This window comes from Desarmillaria tabescens (assembly GCF_030435595.1).
Source record: "Desarmillaria tabescens strain CCBAS 213 chromosome Unknown EV420scaffold_25, whole genome shotgun sequence".
Lineage (NCBI taxonomy): Eukaryota > Fungi > Basidiomycota > Agaricomycetes > Agaricales > Physalacriaceae > Desarmillaria > Desarmillaria tabescens.
This window is the reverse complement of record NW_026848324.1, coordinates 130,287-142,213: the sequence shown is the minus strand read 5'-3', so window position 1 is coordinate 142,213 and position 11,927 is coordinate 130,287. Positions and strand designations below refer to the sequence as shown.

The window sequence follows — 11,927 nt, the reverse complement described above, 5'->3', positions numbered from 1 at the left end:
GTCTATATCGATGAATCAAAGGCCACCAGACCAGACACGTTCAATGCCAAGATCTGGGCATCGATGAAAGCAAGTACCATTTGCAGATGCTGCCTTGGAGACAATACGGACTAGAATCAGCATCAGTGACTGAAGAATGCGAGAAATGCTTTCAGTTGCGATGGGAGTCGATACCGGCCAGTAACCTCCGTGTTCACAGCCCTTCGACAGATCCATTGCGGTCAAGGAGATTCGACTACTCGCTGATGAGTACTAGTGCTCACTAACATTGTAGTTGTCGGCGTCGTAGTGGCGCCGTGGGAACAATTTTAGACTTACTCATCTCCATTACGAGAACAAATAGTGTGGGGCAGCCTCCGTTCACTACGTCCACTCCCTTCGAAAATCCTACACAATGTCGGCGCCAGCAGTATCCAAGTTTCAAGCATTCATGAACCATCCAGCGGGTGCGGTGTCTTCGCGTCTCGACTAGTATCCTCACCGACGACTGGCTGCAGGTCCGAAGACAGTTTTCTTCTGGGCTCCAATGATGAAGTGGGGTCTTGTTGCTGCAGGTCTCAAGGACCTGTCGAGACCAGTGGAGAAATTGAGCGTCTCTCAAAATCTCGGTTCGTCGTAGCCGTTTTTTCCCTGCAACACCAGCTCATTGACTTCAAGCGCTGACTGCAACCGGGTTCATCTGGGTGCGGTATGCCTTTGTAATAACGCCTGTTAATTACAGTCTTGCTGGAGTATGCGAATCATGTTTTTTCGTTGCGCCTAAACCTCACCCCCGTTCCTAGGTCAACTTTTTCGTTGGATTGAGTGGCTTAACACAGCTGGGAAGGATTGCCAAGTGCGTCGTCCTCTTCTGCCTTTGTTGGTTGATGCCTGACGTCCATTGCAGCAACAAGTGGCTTTCATGAGCACTCGCGGATATAATACATATTATACGTTCGAATTACATAGATTATCGTGAGACTGTTGTCTTGGCTCTGCTGTCATTTCCATCATCTTGTCCTCTTCCATCTGCCATAACGTCCATCGCCATATCCCACCACCGTGTGATTGCCCCAATCACCTCCTTGGCATTAAAGTCGCTACGGCTTTCCGGCTCATTTTTTGTTTCCTGCCACGCTCGGTGACGATCAAATGACTCCCAAACCCGGGGCCTCTGCGGGGGTGTCCTCGGTTTACGTTTTGAGGTTTGTCCACTGGGACTATTCAACATATCCATCGCCATCTCTCCAAGGCTAGACCATGGCATCAATCCTCCACTTTTGTTGGCCTGTAGTTGTTGGCTACCAAGCACCCATCCTGAGGCCCCGATTAGAGCGGCCACAATGGTGCCCCATTTGATAAACCAGAAGCTGGTGCGCAACATCCAGCTTGTAGTCCGATACAGACTCATGAGAGCGATATACGCTGAGAACACAGCGATAAGAGGGGGTAGTAGTGTTTGCGCATCCCATTGGAGAGGATTCGTTGAGACAAGCTCGCCGACCAGAGTGTAGAATGCGGTGCAAAACGCCAAACAGTGCGACAGCATAGAGATAATGAAGGAGTAGACTGGTGGTGGCAGTTGTTCCTTCAGAAAGGAGAGTATAGGCTCCAGGAACTCGGTAAGAAGGTCCATTGTTGAACGGGTCACTGCTGGTTAACTGGAGTGTCAATAAGAGAAGCACGAGCAAAACACGACTGACCCGGATGTCCGGCACGGAGTTGCTATATATGGACCGGAAAATGGGGTTCTCATTAGGTACTCGAAGCAAATAGCCGTCAATAATCAACAACCATAAAAGGGACCGAGTCTCATACGAATCCCATCCAGGGCGTCTTCTCTCCTTTCCATCACCTCCTTCCTCCGCTGTCCCGTCTTTGCTGTACCGACCCTAAGTCTTCTCTGTCCTTGTCACTATCCGTCATGGCCATGAAAAGAAAATTTGATGATGCCGGCGACGCGACGTACAAGGTACGCGTCTTGATCCATACTATCCCCCTTGCCAACTCTGCGCTTTCAGGAAGCAAAACAGCTGAAATGCGTTCCTTTCCCCCACTGCGAACCTGACAACGACGTCGCAATGTCTGACGCCGAGCCTCTTTATTCCTCTCATCATATGCGCGCCTCTTCTAATGCCAGCTCAGCATCCTCCGACACAGATTCTCCTTCGACGGAATCTCGTACGTAACGCAGCTACCCTTTTAACTCTCACAAGTCGTTTACCACACTCTCAGCCGCCTACCCGAACTTTGAAATCTACCCCCTTCCTTTCTTCAACAGCGCTGAAGCCGTCGACCAAAATTCTCACCCTTACTCAGACTACTCGACTCAACCTAACATCGGTCTCTTGCAGCCTCACAGCAACTTCGTACATCACGGGTAGGTGCACGTTCTAACTTACCTTGTGCGGTCCTTGTCAGTCGAACTATGCTCATGATGTCTTCCTTGCCTTGCACGAATTCGTGTTCTTAGTTCCCATTGCTCGCAAATTCCGAAATTACGTGTCGCCTGCGCTTCCGGAGTCCATGGACAACGTACGATGTGGAGTTTCTGCGAACAATGCGGCGCGATTTCCATGGTCGACAGTGATTGAACACCAGACGATCTCGACAGCCATCCTTTTTCACCTTTGAACCCATCTCTCTTTCCATCTCCTTTTCGCCACCTACCATGTCGACCTCTGCTTGCATCTCCCTTTTCATCCCTTTCGCTCCTCCTTTTGTTATTTTATACATTTTTTTATTCCTTTCAACTCTTGGCGACTCTCATCCGGTATCTCTGATGTATCGGCACACACTCACCCAGTAAAACTTACCGGCACTCCTCTTTCGACGTCCTTTCCGGAACATCGATTCTTGCGACCTCGTCTGCTCAAAATGTCACATACAACCCATCAGCATTCGATATGTCCCAACTGTATATATTGGCTCCGGACTCATTCGTATATATAAGTACCTTGTAGTACTGTCTTGTTGCTGCTCGCTTGCGCTAAAATATCTATGCTTATCGTTAAAGTGGTGGTGATCTCTGATGAGGTGCATTTTACGAATGTGTTTCGCTGAGAAATACCGTGGATATTTCATGTCGCACTTTGAAAGGAATTTTCATGGCTGTTTGTATTGAGCGCTTGAGCTTCCAGTGATAGAGTTTTCTTGCACGAGTGGAGAGAGTAACTTTAACTTTGTTGTTTTGGTTTTCTAATTTATCTCGGTGTTCTCGGGAAGTTCTTCTATGCGCTCGCAAGTTCCCCAAGTCCATACCTTACTTAGACCTTCTTTCATCATCCCAAAATGCCCCTGTCTATCAATGCAAACGGCTGTAAATATGCTGTTCCGACCGTATGAGGTAACGTTGATGTGCTGTCGGGCAGTCAACTACGTGTACACACCAAGTACATCTGGTAGGCACTTGACCAGGTGGTACAGTCATCTGAAGGCATGTCATGGTTTGGAGCATTTATAATTTGTAAGTAAGAACTGCTAGTCCAAGTTTCAATCATTTCCTCAAAAACGCACGAACGTCTGCCACTAGTCCTTGAAGCTTGAATATTTGAATCTTGAAGGCAGACAGTCCAAGGCCAAATCTCTCGCAGTTGAAGTTTTGGAGGACGGGCCGTTTGGATGCTCCAGATTCCCAGTAAGCCACTCTGAATCGTTTCAGGTGTATTTCAGCTTTCCCAATGATTTCAAAGCGCAGTGGTACACGACGCAAAAACAAGCACTTGCCAAGTGCTTGTTTTTGCGTCCTAGACTCTGCATTTGCCTTCGGCGGAAAAAAATTGCGCTTTTATGTGATGCGACAAATACCTAGCGTCACTTGACAGCTCCAACAACCAGGGCTGGCTGGCTGACGGCCGGTGAGCTCATAACCTTCGTCCTGGACTCGTTTGCATACTTGTGAATTATGGCTCATTATTTTCACATCATCTCAGGATGGCATGCATAGGATGTACGACCGTGATGAAAAAGCTTCAGCTAAGCTTCGACTGAGCTGCATGCGGTAATACATTCAAGATTACGGCGCTCCATTGCAATCAGCCATGTTTCCATGCGGAATAAGGGGTCTCCGGCTCTTCGCTCTGATGCATCGATTACTTAGCTGTCCAGCTGGGCTGAACATTTTAGGCGGTCTGTCATCGCCATATACCCCCATGCGGCTTCAGTTCCACTCGGAAAGAGATCCGATACTGTAAGGAGACTGTTTCTGTCTCAAGCTCGTCTAACGCTGACTAGGATTGCTGTTGAAACTTGGACCCACTTTAGACAACTCCAAGTCAGCTATCCGATCTTCCCGGGATGCTAGGAAATGTGCGTCATAGGTAGGTTGTAAAGCTAATAATTTGATTAGACATCATCGGCAACATTCTCTGGACCATGCTTCCTCTTTGGCCCAGCGGCAGAAGCTCCACTTTGATGACACTTGTTTCCATTCTAGACGAGTAATACACTGCTATAAAACTCTCCACACCCCGCATTACTCGTCCCCATCCTTCTCCAGTATTTCTCCCCACATCATGGCTACTACCGCCGAGAAAGAAAAGCGTGACTCGGAGTCGTTTCACGAGTACACCAACGCTGGCGGGCGCAAGGCCGAATCTACCCAGAACATCAATGCCAAGCTAGCTAATCCTCTCGCTGGATTGTCGCATGAACAGCTAATTCAGGATGCAAAGGATTTCGCCAAGCGTTATGATTTGGACGATCTATCGCTGGAGCTACAGAAGGGCGCTCTCGTCGCCCAGGACACTACACTGTTCGAGACTCTGCCATTACTGGATGAAGACGACAGAATCGCCCTTAGGCGGGAGCTCACACATCGCTGGGATCAGCCAAAAATGTTGTATTATCTCGTCATCCTGTGCTCAGTCGCTGCAGCCGTGCAAGGCGTACGTGTTGTTCACTCTTCGCCCTTTCATTCTGCTCATAAGCATTCAGATGGATGAGACTGTTATTAACGGAGCTCAACTTTTCTTCCCGAAACAATTTGGCATAGATCCTAATACACAGGATGGTAATGCTAGTAAGAATCAATGGATACTGGGTCTAGTAAACTCCGCGCCTTATTTATGCTGCGCCGTCCTGGGTTGTTGGTTAACGCATCCAGTAGGCTTTCACTCATCCACCATTCAACAGCATATAATAACATATTTATACAGCTAAATCAATGGTTTGGACGTCGAGGGGCCATCTTCATAACAGCACTATTTTCGTTCCTCACTTGCATATGGCAAGGCGTTACCAATTCCTGGGAACATCTCTTCGTTGCTAGATTCATCCTCGGAATTGGCATTGGTCCTAAGAGCGCGACAGTTCCTGTATATGCAGCCGAGTGCGCGCCTCCACCTATTCGCGGGGCCCTCGTAATGATGTGGTACGTTTCCACGTCGTATCCAACTTTAACTACGTAACATCTAAGGTATTTGGGACAGGCAAACTTGGACAGCCTTCGGTATCATGCTCGGCTTTGTTGCCGATTTGGCTTTTTATAGAGTGCCCGATAAGCCACATATCACCGGTCTCAACTGGCGTCTAATGTTGAGTAGCGTGAGTAGCAACTGAAAATATTCCGTGTTATCGTTGTCTAACTTCAGTCAAGGCTGGCCTTCCCGCTCTTTTCATTGTGGTTCAAGTGTTTTTCTGTCCCGAATCTCCTCGGTGGTATATGATGAAAGGCCGTTACAGGGAAGCGTACAACTCCCTCTTAAGATTGCGACACAAGCCCATCCAAGCCGCGAGAGATTTGTATTGTATGTCCAAATGTTTGTCGAACTCAACTTCTGTACTTAGCCGTCTGCAGATATTCATGTTCAACTCGAAACTGAGAAGCAGATTACTCGGGATCGGAGTAAATTGTGGGAGCTTTTTTCCATTCCACGGAATCGCCGTGCTACCCTTGCCTCCGGTATTGTTATGTTCATGTGAGTATATTTTCTTCTTGGCTGGCACACGGTACTGAGCGTTGCATTTAGGCAACAATTGTAAGTCTGTGTTGTTTTTCCGCGTCCATTCCGATGTAAATATATTATTAGCTGCGGTATCAACGTCATTGCATACTACTCGGTAAGCTGTCCTTGGCATGCGAGGAGATACAATCGAACTCACACGCCTGGTAGTCTAATATTTTTTCTGAGGCCAATTTCACCGAGATTCAAGCACTTTTGGCTTCGTGGGGCTTTGGCATGGTCAACTGGTTGTTTGCGTTCCCTGCCGTATGGACTATCGATACTTTCGGTCGTCGCAACCTACTCCTGACGACTTTCCCGTTGATGACGATCTTCTTGCTTTTGACTGGCTTTGCCTTGTAAGCCTATCGAGTTCCGCATAGATCATAACGCTCAACAGTCCCGTTTCAGCTGGATTCCTGAAGAAAATGAACATGCGAGGATCGGTGTGATCGCTTTGGGTATCTACCTGTTTACAATGGCGTACTCGCCTGGAGAGGGACCTGTGCCCTTTACCGTAAGTCAAACGAAGAGAAATAGAACATCAGCTTATTATTTATTGCAGTATTCAGCTGAGGCATTCCCTCTATACATCCGTGACTTAGGAATGTCGTATGCTACTGTGAGTACAGCAGATTTTGTGTGCTTGCGTCCTTCTGACCGCCAATGCTGTTATTTTAGGCAACACTTTGGTTCTTGTAAGTGCCGCTATTAAGCTATGAATAAATTGTTAACGGCGTACAGTAATTTTGTTGTCTCTATTACATTTCCTCGGCTTCTTGGGGCGTTCAAGCCTCAAGGCGCTTTTGGTTGGTACGCCGCATGGAAGTGAGTGTTTCGATGCCTTTTCAATGCTGTTCTCTGATGTGCTGTTTGTAGCGTCTTTGGGTTTTTTGCTATATTGTTATTCCTGCCCGAGACGAAGGCGCTTTCTTTAGAAGAACTAGACCAAGGTAGGTCTATTCCTCTTCAAGTTTACATTCATGTAACATCTTTGTTGCAGTTTTCAGCGTTCCGACACACGTACACGCTGCATACCAGATTAAAGCACTTCCGCACAACATCAAGAAGTATATCTTTAGAATGAACGTGCCAGACCTACCACCGTTGTATGACCATGAACAGCTTGAAGGAGCTCCGAAAACGTATGCGCCTGGAGGGGCGGGCCATGCATGAATACCCAGACCATCCCGACGATGTAATGTTACGGCGCGTGCAGGGATATTATAATGTGATGGAAAGAACAAGGACACGGAGAAACGTCACGACTCGACGATTAATGAAGTAAAGATGTTTCGTACTTTCAATGTATTATATATGTACAAGCTATCGTTGTGCTAAAAGGAACCATGAATGCTGGTAACTAAATTCTAAGTGTTCGATCAAAGTCACAGCCACTCAAGCGAGTTGTATTATACGACCATCATCTCCTTATGACATCGTACACCACTGGCTGAAACTTCCATGACCCAAACAACTTTTCTTCAATATGAGGCTCCTTGTGCGTATCCGGGTTTGGCCAGTTTTGTTAGTATTGACACCCTTGATAGGGCCTGTGCACAGTTTAGATTGGTGCAAGTCGGCCGCGCCAGGACAGCAACTTTGGCCGCGCTCTGCCTACCGTATTGGCATCGCCTCATTCACCGAAAATTACAACAACCGCATCGCAGTCATCGGCCTACAAGACGAGCGAGTCCTTGTCGAAGACGACTACACGGACCAATACCCCGACTTTGCCACGCTTTGTGAGGCACCCCACGGATATCCAGCCACCAGTTTGCAGTGGCAGCCAGCTTCAGCGACGAGTCATTCATGGACGCAGAAATCGCCGACGACGGAGTTACTTGCGACCACGGGTGATGCGCTTAGGGTGTGGGAGTATGCAAGCGATGCCTCTTCACAGATGTCGAGTTATGTCGGCCGCCAGTCAGCCGCCATGTCGCATAGTCTTACGTTGAAGACTGCATTGTCGGGGGTGCGCCGCTGTCGTCTGTTCTTGTTTCCAAGATTGACCATGCCTTCCAGCAATCCAAAGTCCAGAATCAGTCAACTGGTGCTCCTTTGACCAATTTCTCATGGAACGAGAAAGTTCCCAGTCTCATTGTGACTTCTTCCATCGATACAACGTGCACAGTCTGGAACATAGATACCGCAGCAGCCATAACACAGCTTATTGCCCATGACCGCGAAGTTTACGACGTTGCATGGTTGCCAGGCTCGACCGATATCTTTGTATCTGTCGGAGCAGATGGCAGTCTTCGCGCTTTTGATTTGAGGAGCTTAGAGCACTCCACAATCCTGTACGAAACACCAGCTCCAAAGAATGTTCCAGTCCCCTCTGTGTCGCCTTCCTCTTCTGCCCGTCCACCGACTTCCCCTCTGCTGAGAATCGCATTCAATCCTTCAGATTCGAATTACATGTCTACATTCCACATGGACGGCTCTGAGGTACAGATATTAGACATGCGGAGTCCTGGCCAACCCGTCATAGAGTTGAAGGCTCACCATGCGCCGGTTAACGCGTTAGGATGGGGGTCCGCCGAGCACCCTCTGCTAGCAACTGCCGGTCAGTGACAAGTTCCTTCTGCCAGCGACAAACATTTGACTTTTTGTATCAGCTGACGATTGCCAGCTACTATTGTGGGACTTGGCAAGTTACACGCAGACAGGCGCTTCACCCAGAAGCGCCGGATCGCGTTTGAATTCTCCGAGACCTGATGTAAAGAAACGGGTAGTCACTGAGCCCGTGATGGCGTACACGGCCCCAAGTCAGATAACGAACTTGGCCTGGTCTCCTTTAATTAAAGGGATGACGATGAACACAGGCCACACTACTGGGACTGGGGAATGGGTGGCCATTGCCAGCGGCAAGTCTATTCGCGCGTTGAAAGTATGATGCAGCACCGCTTTGATAGGCATATCGACCAATCCCTGTTATCTGCGACCCCATGGACTTAATTACCGGTTGAATGCTTGCTATATGTGCTTATCATGGCTGCGTGGCTTGTGGCGACACCAGGATCCACTCCTCAATGTATCTGGGGACAGGCTAATATATTTCTTGGCCTTCTTGATTACCTTGAGATAAACGTCTGTGCAACCCGCATGGTATCGTGTCGCAGCATGTGGACCAAGGTCCTATCATGCCATATGTAAGTACCCCGCTGTGCATACGTTCTAATTCGTGGACCTTGGGGGGCCTTATCATTCGTACGGATCACGCAGTTCCAACTCATGTCGGCCACCAAGACCAGCGCTCAGGTACCCCAGACTAAAGGGCATCACCTGGATAATCGCGAATCTCGTAATCCTTTAACTGCACTATCTCAGTCTAGTCCTGTCTTTCCAGGTTCGAGTGTCGTGACAGCACTGATGGAACCATATGGAAAGAAGTTACATCTTCGGATAACGTCCGATTTTAGCACACACTTCTTTTAAATAGATCAGAAAGACGGAGCATGATTAGTGCTTCTTCCTGCGACGCTCTCCGCCGTTTGCTCTAATGGCCGACACCCAGGCAGCCGATGTCCATCCCTATGCGCCTCCCTTGATCACTTCAGAGCAGACTGCCATACGGCGCAAGACCACGAGCTCGTCTACGTCCTTTGACGAGAAGAAGGGCCATGCTGCTAAAGATCCTAAGGTTGTCATGTCCAACGACAAGGAAGAGGATGGGATCCCAACTTTTTATCAGAGGTTCCGCCCATTTATCCTAGGAGCGGTTGCAGCTGTTATCTTGGGTTGGTGGATAAGTTCTATAGTATTGAAGGATACACGACATCGCTGGTGAGAGCTTCCCTTGTTTAACATCCACTTCTGAGGCTTGGGTTAGGATTGTCCAGACACTCTTTGCTTGGTTCTTCCTCCTCGTCATTGCATTCCGATTTATTCCCAACCGCGTTGTGTCGGAACCTGTCAGCGCAGTGTGGATGCCGTTAGTTCAAGAACCATGGTATAGATTAAACCGTAGGTTGCGGCTAGCAATCGGTTGGTTGTGTCTTCTCGGCATTGTTTTTGGATCAGCTTTTGGTTTCAAACTCGAGAATGTAAGGTTATACCAGCCTTCAGTATATCGGTCATTGACCAGTAAAAATTAGGGTTCCAACTATGGCGATCGTGCAATTTCAGTTCTTGGATTGTTCATCTTCCAATGCGGCTTTGTGATTTCGTCAAAGTCGCGCTCCACGATTCCCTGGTAGGTGTTGGAGTCACTGTCATATATTCTTCTCATATATGTTGCTGTGTAGGCCTACCGTTATCGTTGGCTTATTCATCCAACAGGCTATCGCTTTGTTTGTGCTCAAGAGTGGAGCTGGATTCTCAATCTTCAACTGGGTCGCAACTCTGGCGGCTGATTTTCTCAGCCAATCTAAAGCGGGAGCAGCCTTCTTCTTCGACGCTGAAACTGTGGCGAAAAGTTGGTTCTTCGTGAACACTGTACGAGCACGTTAACGCATTTCACAATTGTTTGCCTGATGTAATGCTTAGCTCGCGGCGATTATCTTTTTCGTTGCGTTTGTGCAAATGATGTACTACCTTGGGGTGATGCAATGGATACTGAAAAACTTGTCTGTATCATGTCTGTCTTTATTTTCAGCGCTTCTAATCATCTACTTCTTTAATCAGTGCCTGGTTCTTCTTCAAATTACTGGATGTATCCGGTGCTGAAGCCGTTGTGGCCGCTTCATCTCCGTGGATTGGTCAGGGAGAATCTGCCTGTTTGGTTAGACCATACGTTGACCGTACGTGATCAATTGAGGATCCTCTGGTCTCTCTAACGTCCTGCCGTATATACTATCTAGTCATGACAGATTCGGAGTTGCGTGAGTCATTCACTTTCTTCCCTTTCTCCTCGCGTTGATGCTATATTGGAACAGACTTGACGATGACCTCTGGGTTCTCAACAATTGCTGGGTCTGTCATGTCTGCCTACATTTCCTTAGGGGTTCCACCGGAGAACTTGGTAACCTCCTCCGTGATGAGTATTCCGGCGTCCATTGCCATAAGTAAGATTCGAATGCCGGAGGACGACGAGCCCGTCACTCGGGGTAATATTGTCATTGATCGCGGCGAAAGCAAAGAGCGGGCTCCGGTATGTATTACGACGTCTATTCGGCTTAGTGCTTATCGCGGGATGTTACAGAGTAACGCTCTTCACGCTTTTAGCCAGGGCGCTGTTTTCGGTCTTATCGTTGCTGGCCAGATTCTGTAAGCTTCAATGAGGTTTTCATATCAATAAATTTTATCCTCATGCCGTTTTCCAAGGACTAACGTTCTCACTGTCCTATCTTTGGTATCTGCGTGCGTCTGCGTTCTGTATTACACCTATGATGAACTAAACATTATCCATCTAGAATCAATGGCCTTCTTACCTGGATCGGTCACGGATTTGGAATCCACCAACTGACTCTCCAGCTCATCATTGGTTATATATTCTACCCTGTTACATTCTTCTTGGGTGTTCCCCGGGCCGAGATCCTCACGGTTTCCCGGTTGCTTGCGACAAAATTGGTCGCGAACGAGTTTTCTGCATACTTGGAGCTCAAAACATTGATGGCCAGTGATGGCGCACTTTCACAGCGAGGATATACGATTGCTTCATATGCGCTTTGTGGGTTTGCCAATCTTGGCTCTCTCGGTATCCAGATTGGCGTACTTGGGGCGCTGGCACCCTCTAAGGGCAAGGTTATTGCTCGCATTGCTGTCTCAGCGATGATTTGCGGATTTTTGTCTACGCTCCAGACCGCCAGTATTGCGTATGTGTTGTTTACTATCCTCATGATACGAGTCCTGACGTCCTTGTAGAGGAATGCTTGTATGAGAGGGATATATGTCCCATTTGCTTCCAAAAGAGGGTGTTATTCACTTTGTAGTTTACGTCTTCATGATATTCAGTGTATTCAAGAAAAATGACGATCGGTTTCCTGCACTTAGCTTGACTCCGCTAATACAAGAAACAGTGAAACAGTTACTATTGGTCGACTCTACTCGGACCGCGGCAGGCTG

General features: G+C 48.0%; 6 protein-coding genes across 6 annotated transcripts; 5 read left to right on the top strand and 1 right to left on the bottom strand.

Moving 5' to 3' along the window:
- The first annotated feature begins 133 nt into the window (after positions 1–133).
- EV420DRAFT_565684 (UPF0041-domain-containing protein) lies at positions 134–927 on the top strand. The gene is made up of 5 exons (XM_060482607.1): positions 134–446; positions 498–608; positions 658–731; positions 783–835; positions 887–927. The coding sequence occupies exons 1-5, from the start codon at positions 395–397 to the stop codon at positions 903–905; spliced, it is 309 nt and encodes a 102-aa protein (XP_060328899.1). The 5' UTR covers positions 134–394; the 3' UTR covers positions 906–927.
- EV420DRAFT_566082 (uncharacterized protein) lies at positions 452–1,863 on the bottom strand. The gene is made up of 2 exons (XM_060482609.1): positions 945–1,863; positions 452–870 (listed from the first exon to the last, which is right to left on the bottom strand). The coding sequence occupies exon 1, from the start codon at positions 1,613–1,615 to the stop codon at positions 950–952; it is 666 nt and encodes a 221-aa protein (XP_060328898.1). The 5' UTR covers positions 1,616–1,863; the 3' UTR covers positions 452–870; positions 945–949.
- EV420DRAFT_566045 (uncharacterized protein) lies at positions 1,744–2,892 on the top strand. The gene is made up of 4 exons (XM_060482608.1): positions 1,744–1,951; positions 2,001–2,160; positions 2,215–2,359; positions 2,453–2,892. The coding sequence occupies exons 1-4, from the start codon at positions 1,904–1,906 to the stop codon at positions 2,571–2,573; spliced, it is 474 nt and encodes a 157-aa protein (XP_060328897.1). The 5' UTR covers positions 1,744–1,903; the 3' UTR covers positions 2,574–2,892.
- Positions 2,893–4,493: 1,601 nt separating this feature from the next.
- Positions 4,494–7,097, top strand: EV420DRAFT_1272684 (uncharacterized protein; the record flags this gene model as incomplete). Its single annotated transcript, XM_060467715.1, has 14 exons — positions 4,494–4,865; positions 4,915–5,082; positions 5,136–5,350; positions 5,409–5,523; positions 5,576–5,726; positions 5,777–5,897; positions 6,009–6,039; positions 6,093–6,280; positions 6,333–6,438; positions 6,487–6,543; positions 6,603–6,619; positions 6,666–6,749; positions 6,801–6,874; positions 6,925–7,097. The coding sequence occupies 14 exons, from the start codon at positions 4,494–4,496 to the stop codon at positions 7,095–7,097; spliced, it is 1,872 nt and encodes a 623-aa protein (XP_060328896.1).
- Positions 7,098–7,342: 245 nt separating this feature from the next.
- On the top strand, positions 7,343–9,002 carry EV420DRAFT_1553372 (WD40-repeat-containing domain protein). Its single transcript, XM_060473554.1, has 4 exons — positions 7,343–7,422; positions 7,472–7,896; positions 7,947–8,487; positions 8,540–9,002. Exons 1-4 carry the CDS (start codon positions 7,386–7,388, stop codon positions 8,815–8,817), a joined length of 1,281 nt encoding a protein of 426 aa, XP_060328895.1. The 5' UTR covers positions 7,343–7,385; the 3' UTR covers positions 8,818–9,002.
- Positions 9,003–11,854, top strand: EV420DRAFT_1553366 (Na+ dependent nucleoside transporter C-terminus-domain-containing protein). The gene is made up of 12 exons (XM_060473553.1): positions 9,003–9,707; positions 9,754–9,967; positions 10,019–10,116; positions 10,169–10,358; positions 10,410–10,489; positions 10,548–10,663; positions 10,724–10,744; positions 10,799–11,013; positions 11,065–11,129; positions 11,187–11,222; positions 11,276–11,677; positions 11,727–11,854. Exons 1-12 carry the CDS (start codon positions 9,424–9,426, stop codon positions 11,740–11,742), a joined length of 1,737 nt encoding a protein of 578 aa, XP_060328894.1. The 5' UTR covers positions 9,003–9,423; the 3' UTR covers positions 11,743–11,854.
- Positions 11,855–11,927: the final 73 nt, after the last annotated feature.

What these genes read in the sequence shown, in the direction of transcription:
- EV420DRAFT_1553366 (XM_060473553.1), top strand. Translation starts at nt 9,424, where the DNA reads ATGGCCGACACCCAGGCAGCCGATGTCCATCCCTATGCGCCTCCCTTG. An exon ending in AAGGATACACGACATCGCTG is followed by an intron (nt 9,708 to 9,753) that starts GTGAGAGCTTCC and finishes GGCTTGGGTTAG; the next exon opens with GATTGTCCAGACACTCTTTG. An exon ending in GTTGGTTCTTCGTGAACACT is followed by an intron (nt 10,359 to 10,409) that starts GTACGAGCACGT and finishes TGTAATGCTTAG; the next exon opens with CTCGCGGCGATTATCTTTTT.
- EV420DRAFT_1553372 (XM_060473554.1), top strand. Translation starts at nt 7,386, where the DNA reads ATGACCCAAACAACTTTTCTTCAATATGAGGCTCCTT. An exon ending in TCTTCAATATGAGGCTCCTT is followed by an intron (nt 7,423 to 7,471) that starts GTGCGTATCCGG and finishes CACCCTTGATAG; the next exon opens with GGCCTGTGCACAGTTTAGAT. An exon ending in CCCTCTGCTAGCAACTGCCG is followed by an intron (nt 8,488 to 8,539) that starts GTCAGTGACAAG and finishes TTTTTGTATCAG; the next exon opens with CTGACGATTGCCAGCTACTA.
- EV420DRAFT_565684 (XM_060482607.1), top strand. Translation starts at nt 395, where the DNA reads ATGTCGGCGCCAGCAGTATCCAAGTTTCAAGCATTCATGAACCATCCA. An exon ending in ATTCATGAACCATCCAGCGG is followed by an intron (nt 447 to 497) that starts GTGCGGTGTCTT and finishes GACTGGCTGCAG; the next exon opens with GTCCGAAGACAGTTTTCTTC. An exon ending in GAGCGTCTCTCAAAATCTCG is followed by an intron (nt 609 to 657) that starts GTTCGTCGTAGC and finishes ATTGACTTCAAG; the next exon opens with CGCTGACTGCAACCGGGTTC.
- EV420DRAFT_566045 (XM_060482608.1), top strand. Translation starts at nt 1,904, where the DNA reads ATGGCCATGAAAAGAAAATTTGATGATGCCGGCGACGCGACGTACAAG. An exon ending in TTCTCCTTCGACGGAATCTC is followed by an intron (nt 2,161 to 2,214) that starts GTACGTAACGCA and finishes CCACACTCTCAG; the next exon opens with CCGCCTACCCGAACTTTGAA. An exon ending in AGCAACTTCGTACATCACGG is followed by an intron (nt 2,360 to 2,452) that starts GTAGGTGCACGT and finishes TCGTGTTCTTAG; the next exon opens with TTCCCATTGCTCGCAAATTC.
- EV420DRAFT_566082 (XM_060482609.1), bottom strand. Translation starts at nt 1,615, where the DNA reads ATGGACCTTCTTACCGAGTTCCTGGAGCCTATACTCTCCTTTCTGAAG.